The sequence below is a fragment of the Antrostomus carolinensis genome, unplaced genomic scaffold (assembly GCF_000700745.2).
Source record: "Antrostomus carolinensis isolate BGI_N321 unplaced genomic scaffold, ASM70074v2 scaffold7560, whole genome shotgun sequence".
Taxonomy (NCBI): Eukaryota; Metazoa; Chordata; class Aves; order Caprimulgiformes; family Caprimulgidae; genus Antrostomus; species Antrostomus carolinensis.
This window is the reverse complement of record NW_010289062.1, coordinates 25,005-49,298: the sequence shown is the minus strand read 5'-3', so window position 1 is coordinate 49,298 and position 24,294 is coordinate 25,005. Positions and strand designations below refer to the sequence as shown.

General features: G+C 40.5%; 1 protein-coding gene across 1 annotated transcript in view; it reads right to left on the bottom strand.

The window, feature by feature from the left end:
• Positions 1 to 265: 265 nt before the first annotated feature.
• Positions 266 to 24,294, bottom strand: part of PTCH1 (patched 1) — a 39,511-nt gene continuing 15,482 nt past the window's right edge. The window contains exons 11-21 of the mRNA XM_029085141.1: positions 23,779 to 23,897; positions 22,131 to 22,530; positions 21,327 to 21,636; positions 15,486 to 15,628; positions 13,221 to 13,404; positions 11,435 to 11,715; positions 9,769 to 9,906; positions 6,549 to 6,691; positions 3,462 to 3,561; positions 1,833 to 2,087; positions 266 to 793 (exon numbers count right to left, since the gene is read on the bottom strand). Of these exons, the coding sequence (XP_028940974.1) occupies positions 266 to 793; positions 1,833 to 2,087; positions 3,462 to 3,561; positions 6,549 to 6,691; positions 9,769 to 9,906; positions 11,435 to 11,715; positions 13,221 to 13,404; positions 15,486 to 15,628; positions 21,327 to 21,636; positions 22,131 to 22,530; positions 23,779 to 23,897 (2,601 nt within the window). The remainder of the gene's footprint in view (positions 794 to 1,832; positions 2,088 to 3,461; positions 3,562 to 6,548; positions 6,692 to 9,768; positions 9,907 to 11,434; positions 11,716 to 13,220; positions 13,405 to 15,485; positions 15,629 to 21,326; positions 21,637 to 22,130; positions 22,531 to 23,778; positions 23,898 to 24,294) is intronic.

The following is a 24,294-nucleotide window of genomic DNA, read 5'->3' as shown; positions in this document are numbered from 1 at the left end:
TTACCAACTTTGCAAGGCTCCGGGAAGCAGTTCATGTCTGAACGCACTATAACTCCTCAGTGTTGGAAAGTATTATCTCGCCCAACCTGATTTCTAGTGCAAAACGCACCACATTCACGGTCAGCAGATTTAAGATTATAAGGGACCAATAAGTAAACCTACCTGAATGAAAGGTACCTCAGAGAAGTTTTAACTTTCCCCTTTCTTTCTATCACAACATTGCCTGACGCAGGCAAAGCTTGCAGCTACAGGGGACAGACCTACCTTACTGTGAGCTGTTGCCAAGTATCCTTTCCTCACATTCAACATCTTGCAGTTCTATTACTTCTACTTTAGAATTTCTTCTTTCACACCGCACATTAAAAGGCACATGAGGGTCCTCAAATGGCCCATGGTCAGCTTCATGATATCCCTCGTAGGACGGAAAGCTCCCTCCCCGAGAGCTGTGGTTGTGCACCGCAGGGTGGACAGCAACAGTCACTGAGGCTGAGGCAGTCACAGTAGTGATAGGCTGGCAGTACGCTGGTCCTGCCGCGCCCATGGCGCCGAACGCCGGGCTCCTCACGTTATGAGAACGAGCCCTGTGGCCCATGCGGTCCCTATTGCTAGGTCCTGAATGCCCTTCAGTAGAAATTTCAAAAGCGTCCCTGCGAGGGCGGTAAGGGGGAGGCCGCAGCCCTTCCCTCGCTTCCCGTTTGGGTTGTCGGCCCTGATGCCACGCCTGCTGTGCGCTGGACTCTGGACTCAGTTGTAATCCGGGACTTGACTGATGCCTTGTCTCTTGCTGAACCACCTGGAAGGGAGACGTGCAGTTACGCCTCTGACAAAGCCGGGCAAACAAATACTATGCTCGCTTATATTTTATGCTGAGAACAATTATAATAATGCTGTCCTGGCTCTAACTCCACAAAGGTCATGTTCTGGAGTCAGATACTTGCTGATTTTTCCAGATAGTTTTTGTCTGAAGTTATTAAAACCTGGAAAGCATACCTTCAGGAAAACACAGGATGACAGCTGAAAACATTATTGTAAGCTTACTGGTCCACCTTTTCAAAGGGATGGGTGACAAGCACTTGATCTTAACTCATTCAGAATTGCAGGCATGGGGAAAAGGCTCTGTTCCATGCAGGGTACATACACAGGATGTTAGTAGCATAGTTGTATAGACTGTAGGAATCTGTTTTCTGATTCCCGTAAAAAGCGTGAAGCACAGCGGCCACATCAGTCAATAAACCGTGACCAACTTCAAATGTGGCTGTGCTTGTACCTATTTCTAGGCCTCTGCTGAACAAAAACAGACCCGCATTGCAGCTCAGCATGCAGCATCAGCAGGGGCAGGAGACAGAGCTTTTTCACTCTCCTTTGAAATCACAGTTATGCCAACCCAGTAGCAAGATGCAACAGGCCCTGAAACTGTTTTCTTCTGGCTCTATCTATCTTCCTCCCCAGAATGTGCTGTCAGAGAGAGGTATACAAGATGGTGATCCACAAGGAGCTGTGTGGAACAGGTCTGGATCTTTTAACTTCTCCCTATTCTTTCTCTGAAAACAGTCATCAGAGACTGAGAGCTCTCTCTTGTGGCTGGTGCCAATATGGTGTAACAGCAATTACACGTGTCAAAGACCTCTTCTTTCCTACCATCTTTTAATCCCCAACTTGATTCTAAAGGAGGTGATGAGGAAAGCCTTCACTCCCTGCTTACAAATTTTGGCACAAAGTCACAAAGCATAATCAGCCAGAAATATGAAACAGCTTTCCACAAAAATACAAATAAATAAAACCCCCCAAACTCTCTTCTTCTCCTCCTGCCAGTCAATACGTGAGCTACTTACAGTGGATCTTGCAAAGACAGGATTCTCAGTGGCTTCCACGATTACTTGATGGACTGGTGCCCCAGGGCCTTGGGTGGCTTCATACTGACGAAGCTCTTCACTGATGCCAGACACTGTGGTTTGAGAGCTGTACTCTGAATCAGAGGAATCTGAGCCATTATTTCTGTGCCCAGGTGGCAGTGCAAACCTCACGATGCTGGGGGGTGGCTCAGGAGACGGTGTGGGCAATCTGTTTCGTCCGTTGGCTGGAGAAACCTGATAACGACAACGCATGCAGCAACATTCAGTTAGCATTATCCTCTCAAACATTAGTCCTTGACACCCTCTCATGCCACGAGAACCACAGCACCAGTTTTCTAATGAAATTTATACTGAACTGAAAAAAAAAATAATGAAAGAGACTCTATCTCCATCTGTGGATACATATGTGAACAGGATTACACAGGTTCTTCTGGGTATCATTGTCTCAGGAACTGTGTGTAGGTGTGTGCATGCACACAGCAGTTGTATTAATAAATATAAAAATAATACACGAACTTCCCTTCCCCTTCAGCATATACGAACAGTGATTTCATAAAATCACCTCAAATGTGTATGTATTGCATGGTTCAGTGCCTATTTGCAAAGAGAGATGGACACAGACATAAGAGCAACATATGTGGTAATAACATACGCGCATATATACATATATATATATATTGCTTGGTTGAGTAAGGAACAGGCCATGTATATGGTTAGGAGTGTAAGAGATTACACACTGTTGTTGAAACTGTTTTATTTATACTAAAAAAATAAATACTTCTGAAATACTACTAGTGCTATATACATACCTTGTGTTTTATTCCTGTACACACACAAACATATATAAACACATGAACACACTGAACCTATTAATATGTGATAAAGATCACTCTATGTAATGCAGTAATTGTGTTAACTATGGAGTAGGTAATGAATAATCAATAACCAAATACAAATTTAGTACCATGAATCCTGTTTTGCCAGACTTGGGCTTTACACTGTAAAAGTCATCAACATCTAAGTGAAACCTTCCACGCATCAAAAACGTTGCCTGGACCAGGAGCAGAGTGCAGGGAGGAGCAACTGGACGGAGGGACCTCCTGGCAGACCCGTCATGGTTATCAAGTTGTGGTCTATGGACCACCACTGGTGTATGTTGGTCCACACAGGCCCTCCTGGTGGTCTGCTCAGTTAAATATTTTGAAGAAAGCAACAGAGGCAGTGAGGTAGGAAAGAGGAAGGTATCTGTACAAAATGAACTGTCTTTTGCAAAATATTGGGGAAAATCCTTATTTTACAAACTAGTTTGCATTATCACGTTATGCCTTTAAAAGCATAAATAATCCTACACTTGTATCAAGTTTGCTTACTGCAGCCTCTAAAACAACACTTATTAAAAAAACCTTTTAAAATATAAGTAGAAGGATATGAACAAAATAACAAGCAGCACTTTTAATAAAGATTTAAAAAAAACCCTAGAAAAAGAAACTTAAAAACTAAAAAAACCCAAGAGAATTTAAAACATAAAAGTTGCTAAAAAAGGGGGGTGTGATCTTGTGGGGTGCAGGCATAGTAGTATTTCTTCTGTTCATTGTTAATTTTACTGACCTCAGGGTATGGTCCAAAGAAGGAAAGAAGAACAGGAAGCAGCACCAATCCATTGAGAACTCCCAGAATGGTTAAGATTGCCAAAACAGCAAAGAAATACCTGAAGTAGGGTTTAAGGGGTTTGGGGGAGAGAACAGCCACAAATATTGTTAGAAATAAGAGATTACAAATTACTTCTACGTATGTTAAAATAATACATATACTAAACTAAATCTAAAATACTGCTAACATTGTACTAAATAATTGTATCACTTTCCATATATAGATAGAGGGTTTTTTTACCTTTTCAATTAGAGAAGCTACATTCCACAACCCAAAGTGTTAGTTGATAAAGGAAAGAAAAAAATTACATTTGTTAATTTCCCAGAATCTGGAAGCATGTAATGTTATTTATGAATGTGTTACACAAACACAAAAATATGGAATGTGCAGTGAATAGCTGAATGGATTGAAAGCACAAATACAATGAAAAGGGGCCCCCATTAGTGAAAACCCAGCAGAAGCAAACAAATGAAGTGAAGGGTGTAGAATTTAAACAATTTAGCCTAGAAGGAAAAGAAGCCCTCTTCTCCCAGCAGCTAATCCACTGTGAAATGCTTCTGCATCTTACAGCAGAATCTCTAATTAAATCTCCAATGTATCAGGTAAGGGCTTCCCTTGCTGTTCGTTAATCACAACTTTCTGCCTAGAATTCTGTGAGTTCCAGTTTTACCAAATAGCTCGAATTGCAACCTTTTCACAACACAGGAACCCGCTTTCTGCAAAGAAAATGCTGCCCATTCTATAGTAAGCTTCAGCATTGTACTGACTAAGAGCACTCCACAATAGCAGAGCTGCATTGCAGGCTAATCTTTTGTTGAACAATTTAGCATCTCTGAATACTCTTGTTTTGCGTCAGCCAATTCAAACATAAAGGCTGAAGTACTATGGAAGAAGAGGAAAGTGCACAAGTGGTTGTCCTTTCCCACCACTGAGGGCTAAGGTCTGGGATCCTTCATGAATACCAAGGTAAACCTGTCAGTAAAAGGAAAGCCTTGCTAGTTGGTATTCGGCACAGCTGGGGCTCAGACTAAACTTAAGGCTGCGTTGTAACTAATGATTTCAAGGACTCAGTCTTGGTAAATTCCTGGAGGAGAAGGCAAAGAAGAAGAACAGAGGGCAAGTTTGCTACTAATGAGTCTGCTGATTATATTGTCTAGCTGGCAACAAACTTCACTGCCTCCTTGTTTCCACATCTGATCAAATATATCAGACTCATGTAAAACTACAAATATCCTGCTATTGTAAACATCTGGGAATTTCTGATCTGCATTAGCAAAAATCAGCAAGCCAATCTATTCCACTAACATAAACCACCAGAACGTTATACTGCGACAGAGATCAACAACAGGCATTAAAAACATTTGCATCTCATCCATCTAACGTTAGCATAAACAGGAGGATTACAGCTCTGACCACTTGGTGTATACAATGTCTGTTAATTTACTTAATCTTCCACGTTGTTGGACTAATCTATCGCTTTCCGGAAGTTTGGGATCTTCTTCGCCCACTATAACAATGCTCAGGCTCCCATAGTTTATTTCACTTTATTTTTTAAACAAGGCAAACTAAAGTCAGATTGTGCTAGAAAACGAGAAACTGATGGCCAAAAAAAGTAAAATAACACAAGCTGAAAAGTTGAAAGGCTTGTTTTATAAACTGAGAGAACATCCAATCCAAATTTGGTGTGAAGGGCTGCTACAATCTTCCATTTGCTATGACACAAAAATATGCTTGCCAAAATCTCGTCTATTAACTAGGAAAGTAGCACACCAAATGTAACCCTGTAATTTTAGGTTAAATCTGTAAGTAACCTACACGTCAAAGTGTTCCAACCCTTACAAGATCAGGTCCCAAAAGAATAATTCTACCTGATTTCTTCAGTACCAATAAAATAAAGTAAAAAAATACTGACTTGGGGAAAAAAACCCCAAACCTAATGAATTCAATTTCAGGACATGCAATAGCTGTATACTAATAATTCTCATGTAGGTTTCATGAGATCTAACTGCAAACCGCCTGCTTTCTTCAAATCTCCTACACAGATAAACAAATCTCTTGATGAGATTTAGCAGCCATTCTCTCAGTTCCTGCCTCTGACATTTTGTTGTTCTTGTTGTCAAATGGATGTCAGCTAAGTCTAGTCATCTATCCAGCTTACGTCTACCTAAATAGTTAAGTTATCTTTCAGAGCATTTTTATTTGGCCGAGTTCTACCTCAGCTCCATTTTAGGGCTTAGATTACTTTTTTTTTTCATGCTGTATTCTGCCACAAAGAACCTGTGTTACTTCTAAGATTAGCCATTTTGCAGAGCTCCACAGGTTGTTTGGAACAGAATAGGATCTGTTTCATTGCACTTCTCAAATTCCACTCAACGAAAAACTTGCTCTCCTCTCATACTTGATGAATTCACATTCTTAATTAAATTCACAAGAAACAGCCTGCCTGTAGTTCTAAACAGAAGGGCCTTCAGGCTTTGCTTTACGAAATTTTAATACGAAGTTCTGTGTTCATACTTATGGTTCCCCAGCTCCCAAACTGGGCTTTTTTTTCCTCTCCCTGTTATACATCCCTGTAAACCTCACAAAATGATAGAAGGAGAAGGCCCAGAGGGAGTCACTTGCAGCACAGTTGCAGTATGTTTGTAGGTTCATATATCCTTTGCACACAAATTTTGTGCACATGAGAAGTCTTGAGGACCTAAAGGTTAAAGGTGAAACCCAGCTAACACTGTACAATGCTCAATGCTTTGAACTGGCTCAAACCCAGAATTAGCAAACTTTGCTAAAGAGGGCCATTTTTGCGTTCTTCCATGCTGGGTGTCAGATTTTCCTGGAACACATTTTAATACCAGCAATGGAAACACTTCTGCATCTAGCATGTAACAAGGAGTTAATAAGAAAGAGGGAAAGCAGGACCATGACATAAGCATGCTTGACACACCATGCATAGTAATAAAATTACAGATATGTTGAAGTGACTAAAAATTAAAAGCATACTTATTTTTATTTTTAAAATAAAATTGAAGACACACACAAATGTTTTACCTGACAATGAAGTCAAATTCTGATCCTGCAAGCATCAACACTCCAAGCAGAGTGGACACAGCCCCATCCAGCACTGGTGCAAACATATGCTCCAGTGCAAGGACAGCCCTACGGTTCCTGTCTCCTATGGCAGTTAAAAATGCCTGTAAAACAATGAAATTAATTTCATAAGACAGACGCATACAACCTTCCAAAGAGACTCATTCGCAGTATGCACAATTTTTCATGAGTTATTTACTTCAAACTACAGTTTATGAAAGTATCTCTATAGCTGGCTAATCTTCAAGAGAAGCCCTCATTCTGCAGTCACACCACATAGCTGCTGCTGAAGTCACAAGACCAGAGTAAGTACTGATTACAGAATATAGCAATATATTTGGAAACAATGCCAGCTTGCATCAGTAGGCTTTTGTCTCCAGCTTTGTTTATTTCCACCTGCAAAGAATTCATTTAATGGTGAAAGCAGTTCAGGTGACAAAATTAGAGGGCTACTCCTCTCACTCTTGTGAGGTCATGGCTACCAGGACTTTTTTTAACACTTCTGTTTCATTCAAAATGAATGTTTCTGCTACTTCTACTACTTCAAAGCTAGCAGGCCTACACATATAAAATTGCCTTAGGAATAGTGCTGAACACAGTAGTGCCTAAGCAACAATATCACTAGTGAAATGTCTTTCTCCCTCAAACTCCTTAGTGAACAAGCTGCATCAAGAGCACTCAAATGTTGTTTTGTATGAATTTGTCTTCTCTGTGTATGACTTAATGGCTTAAGATAAGAATCTGGATGACCTTTTTCCTGTGATTTGTAAAGGCTCCCTCTTCGGCAAATTCTTTGCTGTCTATTAAGATATGTGCTTAAGAAGCTATCAACGGCTTGGTCCTGGATTGAAGTCTCTCTTCTCTAGCGGCTTATTTTCACTTACCCGACAAATTTTGGGGGGATATCAGTTAACACATTATTTGCTAGGACAAGCAGACCAAAAAATGGGTACACGTGCAGTGAAATTCCAAATCCTCACTTCCATAGGTAGCCAAACCATGTCTTCCTAATCTTTAGTATTGGATTAAAAGTGGTCTGTGGAAAATTAACGTACTCAGGACATTTCACACTCCTATATACACAAATGGATAAAGAATCCCCCTCAGGGTAAATGCAGTTGTCAGTGAGATGACTCGTATGAATGAGAGCTATGGGATCTGATCCACAAACACATTAACAAGTTATATAAACATACGTGCATAATTAAAGGATGCATAATATAAGAGTCTACTACTGATTCAGAATTTATCTGCATAATTTTAAAAATGAGGTCACAATTCACAAGTGACAGCAGAGAACTGACCCACAAGTGGATTGTGAACCACTCTTAGACAAGTTCAATTAAATTCTGTATCAACAATTCCAGCATTGCCTTTTCTGTTTATGCAACACGGGTTTGACTGTTTATATGCAGGAAGTTCTGTGAAGGTCAGTACTGCTGCTGTCGTCTGAGGTCTACTAGGCATTCTTTTATTTAAAGCCTAAATTTGAAAGTTTTTGAGTCCAGAGTCAATATGAGAAAACCACTGTTTTCAGTTTGCTTGGCATTTTACCTTCAGCCACAAGTGACTTTTACTTTTAGCTTGTAAACTAATTAGTTTCTTCCCATTTAGAAACAAATAGGTGCTTTGTCTTTTTTAGTTCCAGTTTTCCTGTTTTAAATCTTCAATTCTAAGAAACTGTCATTTCTTTCTTCCTCTTGCAGACCATTAGTTTCTGATGCTTCTCAAACTACTGCAAGTCCTAGCAATCAGGTTTACCTCCAAAAGCCTCCATAACAGCAGGGGAAAAAAGATGACACCACTTCAGGGATCCAGTTGCTCCTCTTTAACCTTGCGTTACTCCCCTTACAATTGATTTTTTTCTTAAAATCATTCTTTCCATTCTGTCACTTTATGTGCCCCAACTCTGTGCATCACCTACAACTTGTTCCCAGCATTTGGCTATCTCCAGTGTGCTAAGATCACCATTATTTCTATTTCTCCTCTCTTTTTCACCACCACCAGATCCTCTTAGCAGTCTACCAGTCCTCCTTTTGAGTCTAAAAGGCCTATTGCATTCCCATCCAACGTCACAAGCACTTTCCACCCCCTTCCCTTCACTTCTTTTTGGATTGCTACTGTACTAATACACTTGAGATTATAGCAGACAACAAGCACCTCCTCCCTGAAATTATATGATATTGATCACTCATCCTTCTCTACTTTTTAATAGAGTAAAATTCAAAGTTGTGAAGACAATTATATTCTTAAACTATTTCGAAATAGCGATTAGAATAGCCTCATAGGAAAATTACATGCTGAGTGTGGAAAATGTTGGTAAGACATTGCACACATTGACATTGTCAAAGGTGAACACAGAAAAATAGCCCTTTACACTCTGTCACCAAATAAAGCCAGATGAGTTTTGCGTATCTTGAACACCCAGAACCAGCCCCTTGCAAGCACACTGTCATTTCTATGCATTTTTTGCACATCAGAATTGACTAAGCTGAGTGAGTAGGTGCACTCTGGATTTGGACACTTAGCCTTGAAAATGTTGAAAATCTTTATATAAAACATACTTTTTCCTCCCCTCTCTGCTCCTCTTCATGACACTGGAAAACTATTTTCCTACAGAGTGTATGTTTATGCCCACTATTAATAGCTGATGGTTTCTGAAAAGAAGGTGTACGTTTTTCAAGTGGAAAATGAATCCAAGTACATTCAAATTTTAGTGGTCCAGAGAGATAAAACTACACTACATGTGATTTTGAAAATCTCTTTTAAAGGCTTGTCTTCCACAAAATATAGAAACTACATGTAAAACGGAACAAACAGCTACACAGCACCAAGGTAACAACAGTGAGGCTTAAGACAAGGACCAGGAGAGTCTGGACTGAAGTAAGGTACACCAAGAGCTCTGCTTTGTGTATATATTTGCATCACTCAGACAACTAGATATCACAGGTAATGTATCCCCTCATACCTCCTGGGAGACTGACTCAATAGTTAGGAACTACCTCATCAAGATCAACTCCGCTCTATCAAGACAAACTGAATGGCACGCAAAACTGTTTGTGACCAATTTCCTTCTGAGAATCGCGTCACTGACTTAGGGGATTAAGTAAGGATTTGTGATCCTGACATTGTCACCATTTTATTTTAAAATATTTTGAAAATGCTTCCTGATTTTACGTACCAAAGCAACATGGACAGTGAATTCCACGCCAATTCCAACAGACGCAATCAGGATAACCACAGGCACTGCACTCAGCTTTATTCCAATTAGACCCATCATGCCAAACAGCTCCACAGTCATCAGAGCCAGCACCACCACCTAGATGATTTAGAACAGCTGTTAGTAACTTCTTATACTCCAGACAAATGAAGAGTAAGATATTTCAGAAGAACATGGTGACTACAAAACATACTCCTCAAAGCCATCCTATATTCCCAAATACAAGCTGCTTTTCCTTGTTTTGCTGTGCTCAATGGCGATGACTTGCTAAAGAATGAGTTTAAATTATACTCCTAAGAATCAGTTTGTACTGATTACAATTTATCAGTGATCTGAAAAATAATTTACTCTTCCTGATCATGGATACCCCCAAAAAACACATTTTCTCTTTTTCACCTGGTCCTCGGACAATCCTTCCAGAAAATGATAACTTTAAACTACCTGCATTGGAATTCTTTTTGTGGAACTGCAAATATAAGTAAGGATGACTTCTGAGTAGCTTTAAAGCCCAGAAGAAAGTGAATGCCATAATCAGCCGATAAGTCTCAGGTTACAGAGGGGCTCTGAGCTTTTAAGATACTTGGAGGGACAGACATGGACAAAGTGAACAGTTAAATCTAAAGGAAAGCTTTTATTTTTCTTTCATCTACCCTGTAAAAAAAAAATGAGGAAAAGGGAGGGGAGGAAATCTGTAGAATCAACTTTAAAAGTTGTTAAAGCCAAGCAGGAAAAAAGATAGACATACTTATAGAAAGCAATGGTGGACTCTGAAAATAAACGCTTTTCCAAGGGAAAAAGTATGCACTACAATAAATGATTTTATAAGCTAATGAATCAAGAGTAATAACATAAATTGCTTGATTAAGTGCTACGAAAAATATTCTAGACTAAACATTTACCTTTTAAGCATACCTGTCGTATAAACGCACGTTACAAAAACTAGTAACTGTTTTACGCTTTTCTACTTCTGGCATTTTATAAACCATATGATAGTTTATGGAATTTAAACATAGGAACATCATCATTCAATTTAACTTGAATGTTTACTGAGCGGCTTATGGTGCCTTGCAGAAAGCATGGAGGAGTATTCTCTCCAGTTTATAATTTTATGTCTCTTTCTCCTCGATAGCTCATTTCACACGGTGTCCCACACAGTTTCTCCAGAAAGATTGCATTCAGAATCAGTGGGAAAAATTTATGGGTAAGCTAGTCACGAGCAACTGCCCTGAAAAATAACTACGTCTCATAAGAGGGGAGAAGGAATGAATAATTAGAAGTAATTTTAATATTTAATAAAGCTCTTAATTTTCCTCCTTGTCTTTATTTCTCATGTTAGCATGCACCTGAAGAAGGGCAAAAGTTTTATCCACCTTTCAAAAAAATCTTTAAAGCTGCAAAAAAAAAACCAAAAAAAACAACCCAACAACCCCGTGGTCAAAGGATTAAGGTTATTAAGGCTTGTACCTTTAGCATGAACCCTACCCTCTCAAGTTGAAAAAATATATAATGAATGATGCAATATACATACTCCACCAGAGGCCCAGACATAAACAAAACCTTCCCGACTACAGCAAGAGCTGTACTGAAAGGAATTTGACTTCAACAAAGACCCTTATAATAAACTTACAATGATCCCAGCCGTCCAGGGGTTTAGGAGGAAGAGGGCACACACCAGAAACGTGCAAGCCAAAACCACGCTAATGGATAAGAGGAGCCAGTGACGAAGCCCAATGTACTGCTCCCAAAACAGAAATGGGTAACCGTTTGGGTAGCTGGCGATCCCCAGGCTGGAGTAGTTACTACAGATAGCTCTCACTTTCTCAATAGCCTCCACAAAGTCAGAAGTTTCACGCAATCCGTTGAGGTAGAAAGGAAACTGAGCGTATTCTATGGGCTCAGCTGCTGGAACTAGGAAAGGACAGCAGTGTTAAAATGTATGTTTGGAAAGAAGAAGATACACAGAGAGCAAAATTGACAAAACAGTTTGTTCTCCACAGCAACATGCTTAAAGGTGTTGAATTTAAATTGTACTTCCTCGGAACAAGTCACCTTTTTAAAACTCCCCAACAAATTGAAAGCTGAAGCAGTACAGGAGATTACTATAATTTATCATGCAGTGCAATGGGATGAACACAGTCTACATCAGTTCCCCAAACAATTCTATGTAATTTAACAGATATACTTCAATACATGGATTTAATCCTCATCAGTGCTATAGTGGTTTTTACTGAGTATGTGGCCAAAAATCCCTAGCTGCAATATAAAGTAGAAGATCACATCATCTTGAACTTCTTATCCAAATGCTCTTTTTTAATGCAAGTGCAGTTCCTCTGACATTGAAAGTCATTTCCCCGAGATTAACTGAGGTTCACTGACACAAAACTAGAGAAAAATTATGCTCAATCAGGCTGGTTGACTTTTAAGATTTCCATTGAATATTTTGAAAGTCAGATTCAGAAACCCATGTTCAGTTACTGATGCACATGACTGGGGAAAAAAGCTAATATAAAAGTAATGGTTTACTGAGGAAATACTTAACTTTTTATACCTTAGTAATTTGACAAACCAACACTCACCATACTTATTTTGAGCGTAATGCAAAATCTACTGTATGACAAGGGAAGAAAAAAAACTTCCACAAGAAGCATTTTGTTACTGCCGTTGTGTGTTCCAGACCCTGCAGGGTCATTCAGTTGACTTGCTAAACATGATTTGCTCTATTATAATCTCAACTATAAATTTTCATTAAGACAAGACTTGGCTGACTGCCACAAAGCTCTAGGGTTCAGATAGACTGGTTACCCAATCACATTGCCAAGCGCACCAGTCCTCCCCTATACGCCCTCTGCCCTTCCCATTGGTGTCCAACTAGCAATCCCCCCAATAAACTGAAAGCTGAAGCAAAGCAATGCGAACCAGCACTGGTGCTCAGGCAAGCAGAGAATGGCACAGAACAGGACTGCTCCCTCACCTAAGTACCTCTTGTACCATCAGTGTTAGTAGTTTAGCATATGAGTTAACTTGATAAAAATCCTTTAGGAATTAGAAAATGAAGATAAACGATATTATCTCAGTGACAAAATCTCAGAATGACATAGGCAGGGATTTCATGCAATCTCTAGGCTTCTCTCACAGACAACTATCAGGTGACACTAAAAAGCAATGCTTACTATAGGTTTTTAGAGATTTAAACTACTTTAGAACTCATTTTTAAGCATCATAAAACCCTGCAGTGGTGCCACATTTGCTATGGTGCATGCAGCTTCTCAGACTGAAGAGTAACACAGTATTTTGTCCTGTTTATGCCTCTAAGCCCCGTGCAGCATCAGCCAACTACAGAGTTACTGGTTCTTGAAGGAAGGAGTGGGGGCACTTATGCAAATGGTCAGACATTAAGATGAAATGCTACTTACTTCTCAGCCTTGTTTCTGGCATATAGTCTGCCTTGTCGTGGACCCACTCGGGGCGGTGGGGCCGGATGTTGGCTTGTGAGGCAGCGTAGGCCACAGGGTCATTGCTAACCCAGGCTGTCAGGTAGATGTAGAAAGCATTTGGGTTAATGATTCCGTCCGCATCCACCAGACGCTGTTTAGTCAACTGCAAAATGGAAAAAATCAGAAGCCTTTCAGAATGAGTTTTGCTTTTGGGGCTCTTGCTGTAAAGCTTTCAACAAATAGGCTGGAGATGCAACACACGTACAGGAGGGGAAAAGCAGAAGAGTAGGAATCTTCGCTTCAAGTGACTTATCAGTAAGCTATTGTCTGACAACAAGAAACATCTAAAAAACTACACTGACAGTAGAAAGTGGTCATTTATAAATTAGTACTCGTATAATATTTACAATAACCACTCAATCAGCAGATGGTTCCAGAATAGACTGAACCAATTAAATCCAAATTCTGAAAGCCTGCAGCCAACAGTGAAAAACAACGAAGTTGGAGAAACATATTTAAAGTCAGGGAAAGAAAACCTGGCAAGAGTCCCTATACACGTCTGTGTGCAGTTAACCTCTGTTGTTAACACTGAAGGAAATGCCACCCAGTAAATGGAGGAGAGCTATAAAAATAAAACAACATCTGTATAAATTTTGCTAACACTTGCCTCCTATGACCTATGTATTCAGAAAATACCCAGTGTCAAGAAAGCAGACGAGTGCCCTGTGTTATTTGGGTCACTGTGGGCAAATGTATCTGTGGGGTAAACAGCAGTGGTACACTTCTAGGGTTCTGTAGCCAAATCCTGCACAGCTAGAGCTCCGACAGAGGACTCTGTGGGTGAAAAGTATTACTGGGGTTTTTTGTTTTGTTTATTTAAAATTCTGGCTCAGCTCCAGTTTCAGGTCTTTTTAATGAAATGAAAAACAACAGTGACAGCAGTTAAAAAAAAAAAAGAAGGAAAAAAAAAAGAAAAAAAAAAGCCGGATTCCAAGGATCTGGATTCAATTAGTGCACAGGATATGCAACAACTGTATGTCTTCAAGCTGTCTCTGGAACTGCAGAGTACAGCGCTCAGCCCCTGTGGGTGCACCGCACTTTCCTCTCTCCCAGGCACAGGAAATTATATCAGCAGCTGCAGTCCAATCGCATTTGTTCCACAGCGTACCAGGTACACTCAGCTAAACAAAATCTCACTGAAGGTTTTCTTTTCAACTCCCTGTCTTTGCTTAATTCAGAGCTGAAGCTTCATTCAGACCTGACAGCATGTTGCATGTTGCTATACAGCAGTGTGTTTTACACACCATAGTAACTTTGAACAATGTACTCAGTAAATCCGTCACCTTTAATGCCAGGAAAAGAAGAAAGACAATAAGCAGGTCTGCCAAGAAGCTCATGAGAAAGACTATTTTTCTGTCTGAAAGCACAGCAAGTCAATGATGACTCTAGGAGAGAAGTTAGGTTATTGCAGAATTCCTTCTTCCGAGGTCTGAAACCTAATTTTTGTGTAAGCAGTCAAACCTAATGTGTTTCCACCTACCAATGGCTACAGCAAATGCAGTCATATGCTGTGATAACCTTGCAAAAGAACCTCAGACATATTTAATTTAGGCAGCTCAAACAACTGCCATTCTTAGTTCTATAACAGTACAGCTGTATTTAGTAATGACAGTACAAGAATATGATACAGCATATAATGATTTCAGTCCCCTTTCACCATCACTCTTCAGAATCTTTTTTTAAGTGTTATGTTTTGCATAATTCAGTAGGAACTAACCAAATAACTGCAAAAGCTAGATTTAAAACCACAGCAGAAAGCTGAGCAAAATCCTATAAGGCAATCTGATTCAAATGAGAAACAATGCCACTTAGGGCAACGAGGCTACCACTGGCTCTGTCTCACATCAGAACAGACTCCATCTACCTATGGATGCAGCAAAGCGTTTTTCACGACAATTTCAGTGGAAACTGAGTGTGACCAACACAGGAGCAGCACTGAAAAAAGGCCAACCAGTAATAATCAAAAGCAGGCATTCCCAGTGTTGATTTTGAACACTTCCCAACACAGGCCAGACTGCAGCTAACAAGTGGCTTTAGCAAAGTCAGTGGGGCCATGCAGTAAGGTGTAACTCAGGCATTCAATTCAAGGTGAAAAACGAGACTATGACATGTTCTTTCCATCTCCCCCCACTCCTGATGAATTTTGTATTCCTGTATAAACCTGTATGGACTATGATACAGTACCTGGCTGATGTCAATGGGCTTTGCTCGGTTGCCTGTTTGTACCAAGAGTTTGTAAGCCAAAACAGCATCATCAGATCCATTTTTGTAATTGTTGTAAGTGATCTTCCCAGTTTCCCAGTCGCTGTCAAATGCATCCTGAAGTCCTGAAAAGTTAAGGGAAACAAGGGTAAGACAAAACAAACAGGTAAGCAATCACTCTTAGAAACAAATTTCATCAGGAAGGACAAATAATGAGTCTTTTTCACAGCTGAATCAAGAAGAAAATTATCCACCTGCTACCTTCTAAATTTGGGGCTCCTCATTCACTGTCAGCATGTGGAAAGCTAAAAGAAAGGCAGGGGAAGCAAGAAACTGAAAGGGAGAAGCCTCAAGAGTCTTCCCATGTTGTGCAGACCAGCAAAGCTGGGCTAGCAAGCTGCAGATGCAATGTGCACTGGTGCAAACCAGCTTCCCCTCAAGGCAAAGAGGAGACCTCTGTGGGACCAGAACTCCCACAGTCCTTCTCAGAGCCTTTGAGAGCAACCTAGCGCTCTGCTTGGAGAAGTATATGGGGAAGAGTTAACCTTGTGTGGAATAAAAACTGTTTTTTCTCATGAACCACAATTCCAGAACCATCACACTCAAAACTCCTTAAGTATATTTGTGTTTATCACCTCTTTCATACACAACCTTCTCAAAAGAAAGCTGAATTCTTGCCCTGACCTGGATGGTGCCAGAACAGAAAAGGGCAGAGTTTAGCCCTGATCCAACTTCAGGGCTGAATTCTACCGCAGATTTAAAAACCAGAGGAGGCATTTAGTCTGTTATCTAGAAGGGAAACACACTCCATATTCCCCTCTGCCTCACCAAAACCCTGGTCAAGTGCACAGAGCCACAGAGGAGGACACACACCGCTCTCATTAACTGTTTTGGGCTACTGCAGGGCACTGAGGCAATAGCTTCTAGGATATAACCAGAAATTCCACTACAAGGGGAAAAAAAAACCACACTCAAACTTTCAACTTCAAACAGCAACTCAGCTGCTCCTCAAGCACAGCGTGAGTGAACACGATTTTGTCAATTTGTTCCATCTGTTCAACTTGTGCAGCTAATACAAGTCGTGGGATCTGCTGCCAGCACATGTAAAGATCACAGCCAACACCTATTCACTCTCAACTGTTATTTTCCTCCTTGCCACCCTTCAAGGGGGAGGGAATACCTCACAGCACAAAATTTGGATCAGATTTAGTACAGGAAGCCGCAGCCCAGTACAAGGAGGCTCTGTGCAAGCAGAAGACGGAAGGGAAGGGAAGGGAAGGGAAGGGAAGGGAAGGGAAGGGCTGTACCCTGCTGCAGTTCTCATATGCAATTTTTGCATGTGAGTTTTCAAAGGCTGATAATGTATTTTTTAAAAAAAAAAATGCACAGCAATTCAGAAGGTAATTGAAAAAAGGTAATGTTACTACTGATTTTGTAAGGGAGGGGAAGGGAAGGGAAGGGAGTGGCGGTGGAGGAAATCGCTGACCCACCTCGCAGCTGTGCTGAGGGGCTGTAATGAAAACCGTCACTACAGATCGGATCGGTTAGCTGCAGCTGTACAGAGATAAGAGCGCTACAAGGGAACATGCGCCCGGCTGACACCGCCTCCAGGATGGAGTACCCCTTCCCAGTTACAAGCTCCTCCCCACCCCTTAGAAAACTGCCTCCCATGTTGTTCTGCCAAATTGTACCCACGCATGAAGCCAAGGCTGAGAACCCACAGAGGAAAGAAGCCTGTCAGATCTCCACAAGCAGCCCTCCAACACCTGCCCAAGGGGAGGACAACCTGCCGTCAGGTTTTATGGCATCACCAAAGGACTTCAAGGCCCCCTTTAAAAAAGCGTTGTTTGCTGGTGCCCTCAGAGCAGGGAAGACATTGCTTAGGACATGCAAAAATACCAACCCATCCCTCCTGTGCCAAGTTCAGCTCCACATCAACCTCTCAGAAAGTGGCCAGGTGAGAGCATTTGTGCTATCATACCAGTCACATGACTTTGGGAGGTTAAGAGGAGGCTGTTGAAAAAGCAGGTAGGAAAGAAGGAGAAAGAACAGCTTAACTCAAAGTAGAAACAGCTCCCTTCAGTAGGAGGAGCACACAGACTGCTAGGACAGCACATGGGGACAGAGCTTCCAGACTAACATCCAACCCCTGTTGGGGGGCTCCACAGACACACAATAACAAATACAGCCATTGGCATATGACGTTACCAGCTTGTGGTTGCCAGGTACATCAAAAAAGGACACGTGCATTTAACATGACTGCAGCAGGTGAAAACTTGGCCCTCTTGCATCCTCCCCACTCCTCTGTTCTCACAAGTCTGGTCATCCCTCAAACCCTGCTACCTTTTATATCTCTATTCCTCCAGCTGGCTTAGCCACTTCATGCTCTGGGTTATTTTATTACTGACCTTACTGAAACTGAAAGTCTGCAGAAAAAATACCAAGAAACCACTTCCAGCGTTTAATTTCTAAAGAGTTTCAAATTCTCAGTAATTAGTATTTCCCATAACACTTTGAAATTAATAGCAGAGTTGGTGCTTTCAAAGCAAACAGTACTTCCGTTACAAACTATTCATGCCAATGATTTTAGAAGATATTTAATATTTTATAAATGGGGTTAATGAAATCTTTCTGGGCAGAAAGATAAAAGTAACTTGTTGACCTCTTTCTGCAGAGAAGTTATAATTAAGGGATTTTTAAAAATTTATATATGGGATATTTTCATATCAGCAGTCACTTTTGCTTAATGCTTCAGAAGCCAGTGAAATACTCAAAAATTACATGGGATGCAGGAATGAGGGTGAGGAAGGAATTCCTACTGACTCATGTGAACAGCTGGCACCATGAAACACCAGATAAGATTACCCTTTGCAAAAACAAGCCTAATTACAAGCCATCAGGGAATTCAAGCTACCTCATTTACATTCAGTCACTTACAAAAATGATGACATTTCCAGTTTAAGTGAATTATTAGTGTTAGCTCTTCTTCTGCTGCATTTTCAGTAACAGAATATGCTAACATGATATGATACCAGAAAGCAAAATACAAGGGAACCGCTGAAAAAAGAAGAGTATAAGGCTGAAAGCACTCCACTGCTAGTCAACGAGAAGAAATGTCCAGCTAAGACCATGGACGCCTTCCTGATAAAAACTGCTTTTGTTCACTTGCTGTTGCTTCCCTCATCATTCTGCCAGACAAATGTGTGTGTGTCAGAAGGCCATCTTAAGCCATTAATCTCCAGCACTGAATTCCCAGTCAAGCTGGCAGGAATTAGCTGCGAAGTTGAAAGTTGCCCCTACTTTGATTATCCTGCTCCTCCAGCATGTAAAAATGCACCAGTAGAACTGTTCCCATCTCACAGGGAATCCAGCCTAAAACTGTACTTGCTTGTAAATTCTGTTTTCACTGTCCCTCCTCCTTTACTCCCTCAGCATCAGCTCCAGTTGGTAACAACTGGGTATTATTCCGTCTACTAGTGTCTGCACCTTGAGATAACTCCCTAAACATGACAAGTGTGGCAGCTTTTGGTTTAACAGTTGGGGAACTCAACTGTTACATCAATGCCCTGCAACATTTCTTTCTATGGATACATCTCAGCATCCTTCTTCTTTAGAGCTTTGTGAATACAGCACCACACTTTGCAAAGACAGACCTGCAACTTTACAAAGCAGCTGGTTTGTTATTAATTATGCCCCTTTTGGGGAAAGCAGGGAGGAGAGCTAAGGACACAGACCTAAATGCTAATTAGTAATCATAATGATTAATTCTAAAGCTGTGGGTGATAGGCCAAGCAACGTGCCTTCCGTCACAGGGCTGGCACATCCACTTGAACCACTGCCAAGTCAGTGCTTCCTGGAGTCTCTCTGATGGTTCCAGCGTAACACTTCAGCTCCATGCACCCCGTCACTATACCCATGGTACCAGGAATACTCACAGCAGCTCTAGCGGAATTAAAACAGAGGACAAGGAAGAAGGACCAGCTAATGTGGGTTGGAAGGGGAAATGTAACTATGGGCAATACGAAGAGAATAGGAACACCCCTCAGAGCAGAGCAGATCTGGAAAGGTCACATATGAACACGGACATTCAGCACCGTGAAGGAGATGTGCAGGCCCCCGGCCAGGGCCATGCAAATAGTCCTTAGCACAGGGAGGTGATTACAAAGAGGACAGGAAAAGTGGAAGAGGTTTGGGAAGTACATGGTGAGCCTGAGAGATGGGCAACGGGAATGCGAGCAACACCAAGTGGGCTAGCCTCCAGTGTTTCACTCTGAGAAGCCAGCAAGGGAGCAGATCCAAGGGGAGCTCTTCCTGACTTAATCGCTGGCAGACTGTGCTGAGGCTCAGCACTAATATGTGAAGATCCTGAGCATGATCTCAGATTTCTGCCTCCCTCACAGTTCTGGGGTCGGGAGGGAAGGTGGAAAGGGGGATGCCAGACATAGTTTTTCCTACTGTTTTGGAACAACAACAACAAATACCCATAAAAGAAATAAAATAAATAGCAGAGGTACAAGAGAATTTGGAAAAGGACATACAAAGATGCTTGCTTAGAAATCTATAAAGTACAGTAAGGTTTCAATCCAGGAAAACATCTAAGCTATGCTGAATTTTCTTCCTGCCAGTAATACTGCCCCTCACAGCTCAATATGCTTATGTGAGCAAAATATTAAATTTCCAGTAAGCAGACTGTAATGAATGGATCCAATATATTTAAAAATCATTAAAAAAACAAAGCTAATAGCTGACATACTGCTTTGCATTATTTATAAGTGCATTAAACACATAGGAAGCTTGATAATTTTATTTAGATGCGTCACTTAGAGGCATTGCTTTCCTAACACTGCTCAACATATTTTCAGAAGGAATAAAATACTACAAATACTGGCAGTTACCTAGATGTTCTCTAAGAATCATTGGCTTCACTGGTTGTCTGTAAACTGTGAAGGTTAAAATTTACAGTGTCACTAGGTCAGCACAATTTATTTTTCTGTTGGCAAAAGCTTCCTGGAGATTGTCCGAACAGAAAGACAGAGGCTGGACAGAAGTAATCCTGGGAAGAATATGTTTGCTATTAAATTTGCTGAGATGTAACAGTACTATTTATTTTAAATACAAACCAGTTTTTTGTCTCAACATGTGTAATTACAGTATCTTTAATAAGCTGACGTCAATATAATTATAATCATTGTACCTGAAAGGCCATGCCTTCTCTTGTCTTCCCCCACCCTGTTACCATTCAGCACAGTAAAAGCAACACCACAGAAAGAGGGATGACACTCCACTGGCAATCTAGAATGTAGGGTAAATTCCCAATCCAACAAAACATATAAGCCACACAGAATTTTCCTCATGCCAGCAGTCCCAGCTGAAGCCAACAGGATCGCTCATGTGCTGAAAGTTAAGCCTGTGCCAGAATACCTTGCTGGATGGGGACTTTTCATTTACTGTTCTCAAAATACTCATCAACCATTTATTTTCCGAAGACAGGGGGCCATATTTGGCTACTAATTATAAAGCAGAACTCCTCAGTAGCTGCTTAGAAATTAATGGCATGAGATGGCCTCTCATGGATATAATCTCCTAAAGCTTCAAAACCATCTTCCTGGACAGTAAACTTAGCCACAAAGAATTTAAGTGACCTTGTGACTTTAAGTGATGGAGAAACACCAAGTCAACATGCGGGTTTGGGTCAGCACCTAGGTGTTCTCCGCCCTGCTCGCAGTCTTTAACCGTGTGACTATATTCAGAGAGGGGCATTACTAGCGTGAACAACTGGTTATTACTGTATAATTAAGAAAAGTTCATGCAACTCTCTCTTACCTTGCAGCCAGTCTCGAAAGTAGTGCAACCACATTTTGGGAAGTTGCTTATCTTCTTCCAACAAAACGTATGTCACATTGCTGAAACTTCTGTGAAGTTCATAAAGTAAGTGCTGGACATTTGGGTAGTCTGCTTTCTGTGTCACAATATACATGTTGTAGAACGAAAAGTACTTGAACTGTGCAGCAATAAAATCATATTCCCTTGTTTCCCGTGGTACAATGTCTGTGAGATCTAGTCCATCTCTCACCCGGGTGGTTCCATAAAGGCTGAGCCCAAGTAAACCCAGAAAAAGAAAAATAACCACAATCTGCAACAGAAAATAGAAATTGATTTGGTTTTAGGTTTCCAAAGAAACTAACAATTCATAATGGCGCACTACAAAGCCAGGTTCAAAATTAACACCCATCAGGCTACTTTAAAGCTTTTATTTCTTCTTTTTTTTTTTTTTTGCCTCATACGCATACACAGTACAAGGCTAAGCTGATCTGTGCTTCATAAAAGAGACTCTGCACCATGGATGAGAAATTTGTATCATAAAAGTTCAAAAGTGGCTTTAGTTCCACTATTCACAAGCTTACGTTACTGAAAGTCACCAAAACCCTCATATTTTAAAAGTATGTCTCTACAGCACTCACAAGATAAAACTTTTAAAGGATGAAATTAGCTGTAAAATTATTAAGAGATGTTACTCCAAATGAATTCTATTTATATCTTACATTTAATACCACTGTCAGGATAATTTTATTACTGGGCAAAGCAGAAGTCTCTTCTTGAAAAACAAGTAAATAGTTCCCTGATTACCTTAGCTTTTGGTTTTAGGAGGAACGGAGCATAATGTTTTTCTGCAAAGGATGAGAGTGTCCACTTTGTACATGGTGGCTCAAGGCAATGCATACTGGAGTCTGAGAATTGGGAAAGCAAATCCCTCGTCGAGCTCGTGCTTTCTGGGCTCTGGCAGCTAAGATTATCTTGTGTCACTGTCACTGGCTGCACAGATATTTCTGAGCGAGGCTCTGCGGTGGTGTAGTACACCTGCGTATGAGGATCGTATTCTGTGCGCAACTGCACTGTAGACTGCATCGTAATCTGAGTTTCGTGTGCAAAACTGTGACTGCTGTACGGAGGTGGAGGACTGTAGCAAGTAGTGTCGTTTTCTGCATATGCTTGAGGCTCAATCTGAATCACTCTTGTGACACAAGGACTGCAAGAGAAGAGAAAAATATCTGTTCACATTTAGATAGATTTTATTTTAATCAGACTAGATAGGAGAACTTGCTTCCATCTGAGACTGCTCCTACTTCTATTAGATGGTTATATGATTATAATTACTATTAGATGCTGTTATATGAATTTTCTTTTGCACCTTTAGGAAACTTTTCTCAGACTGGTTCGAAGTGCAGGCCTCTGAGAATACGTGCACATTTCTTGAGCTCAGGAAAGAAAGAACCAGCATCTATCTGAAGACACTGACATCTATCCACAGCACTCCATTAATTACACATGCTAATCAGGTCAATACCCAGGTACCTGCACACACTCTGAATGCACAGTGTGTGAGTTTCCATCTATGCACCCATGCTGAGAATTAAGCTATTTAGATAAAAATGTAAACACATGACATACTGACTTCTTTTGTTTAGAACTATTAAAGTAACTTAAATAATATTTGGGCTGTCTGGATAAGATCTCAGACTTTTGGGAGGCAGGTTGAAAGCACTTGCCATACACCGACTGAATGTTTTAAGATTTAAGTAAACATATGCAAGAATTAATTTCTAGAAAGGATGGGCAACATGAAGAGACAAATTACAGAAGTAATTGAAGCATTCCCTTTATTTTTGTCAACGCATGACGCTAACAGATACCTGGTTTATAAAACTTTACAAAAATTATTGGAGACAAACCTCTTCTTGTAAATAAGAAATGACAAATTGATGACAGAAAACAGTATCAAGAGATTTTTCACCAAGTGAACAAATTCTACGAAAAACAAGAGGAATTCAGAATATTGTGTACCTAAACAAAGCAAGCTCTCATTCCATGTATTTCTTCATATGTAAATGGACCCAAATTCTGATATACATTTGGTGCAACTTTAGATGAGAGAGTAAATGGAAGGTCTGATTGCCAGGTATTTCTGAGAATCCGGGCTCCAAAATTCAAGCACATTGGGTCATCCACTGAAACTATGACTGAATCAGAAATAGTCCTGGCTTGGGATCAACTCCCTGTTCTAACCACTCCCTTAAAAACAAATTTAGGAAAGTGCTTTCTCTCTTTGACATTAAAATTAAAATGTCAAACTATGTCAGCTCCTAGGTGGGTGTAAAAGGCTGAGATGACACAATGTGCATCCTAGTTATGACAGTAAAAGTACATGTGTAGACATGTTTGCCTTCATTGCAGGGAAACGCAAAAACTAAAACATCAATCTATCACACATTCTCACCTTGTAAAACAGCAGAATATATCCAGTCTCCTGTCTTCCCGACGATAAAGATCCATGCTGAGGATAGCAGGAAAAATCAGCAGAACCATAGCAAAGTTGAATACTACCACAACTGCTGCCTAGAGATCAATCACAGTAGAAGTGATGTCATTACTAAGCTTCATGTAAGGCATGAGCTTTACAAAGCATAAAATTTCCTTTCAGTTCTAATCCATTCATCCATTTATCATGTCAACCCATCAGATGCTTTCAAGCCTTTCCCTGAGGAAACTGGGAGATACACTTTCATATTCCCATTTCATTATAGTAGGCCTACTGCAGTTCATTGATTTCTTTTAATAATAAACTTCATATTATTTTAACAGATCTGTGCATGGAGATGTGGTGATGACTTTTTAAGCAGAAAAATAGAGTCAACAAATCATACTTTTGCATGCAATTCTCCCATATTTACAGTCTCACAGTAAAAAAAGATGGAAGCAAAAGCAAACTTGGAACTAGAACTGAAGTTCTCAC